The sequence below is a fragment of the Malurus melanocephalus genome, unplaced genomic scaffold (genome assembly GCF_030028575.1).
Source record: "Malurus melanocephalus ecotype Western Australia unplaced genomic scaffold, MMel_1.1 scaffold_4384, whole genome shotgun sequence".
Classification (NCBI taxonomy): domain Eukaryota; kingdom Metazoa; phylum Chordata; class Aves; order Passeriformes; family Maluridae; genus Malurus; species Malurus melanocephalus.
This window is the reverse complement of record NW_026627616.1, coordinates 1-840: the sequence shown is the minus strand read 5'-3', so window position 1 is coordinate 840 and position 840 is coordinate 1. Positions and strand designations below refer to the sequence as shown.

General features: G+C 69.8%; 1 protein-coding gene across 1 annotated transcript in view; it reads right to left on the bottom strand.

Annotated features, from left to right (window-relative positions):
* LOC130588319 (MAGUK p55 subfamily member 2-like) overlaps window positions 1-784 on the bottom strand; it is a gene marked incomplete at both ends in the record, with an annotated part of 2,741 nt that extends 1,957 nt beyond the window's left edge. The window contains 2 exon segments of the mRNA XM_057389255.1: window positions 345-495; window positions 590-784. Coding sequence (XP_057245238.1) covers window positions 345-495; window positions 590-784 — 346 coding nt within the window.
* Window positions 785-840: the final 56 nt, after the last annotated feature.

The following is an 840-nucleotide window of genomic DNA, read 5'->3' as shown; positions in this document are numbered from 1 at the left end:
CGTCACCCCCCGATCCTCTGCAGCACTCCAAAATGTCCCAGTCATCCCCCGACCCTCCTGCAGCACCCAAAATGTCCCAGCAGCACCCAAAATGTCCCAGCATCGCCGTCACCCCCCTACCCTCCTGTAGCACCCCTAAATGTCCCAGAATCACCGTCATCCCCGCACCCTCTGCACCCCAAATGTCCCAGCAGCACCCAAAATGTCCCAGCATCACTGTCACCCCCGACCCTCCCGCAGCACCCCAAAATGTCCCAGCATCACCGTGGCCCTCCCGCAGCCCCCCGTGCCCCCCACAATGTCCCAGTCGCCCCCAGCCCCTCCCGCCGCCCCGGCCGCGCTCACCAAGTTCTCCCCGGCCGCTTTTCGGATCCCCACCATGCGCACGGCATCGGGGGGCACGGGCTGGGACCCCAGCGAGGGCTCCGGGCCGGGGCTGCTCGGGGGAGGGTCGTAACTCTTGGCAGCCACYGAGTCGTGGGTCTCCAGCAGCGACTGCCACACGCGAGGTGCGGGGTCACTGCCGTGTCCCACACACCAGTTCCGTGCCACACGGGACGGGGGACGGCGTCACGCGTGTCGCACGCACCTGGAAATGCGGTTCCCGCAGGATCCGGGCCAGCTCCGCCGCCGCTCCCTGCGCTTCGGGCCGCGCCAGGCACCCGATGTCCCGCAGGATCTCCTGCACCAGCGCCAGGTTGTCCCCGCGCACCGCCTCCAGCTTGCGCTCCTCCAGCCGCTCGTGAGCCTGGGGACAGCGGGGGGACACCCCGGGGACAGGAGGGTGAGGGCGGGGACCCCCGGGTGCTGGGGGATTTGGGATCCCCGGGTGCTGGGGGG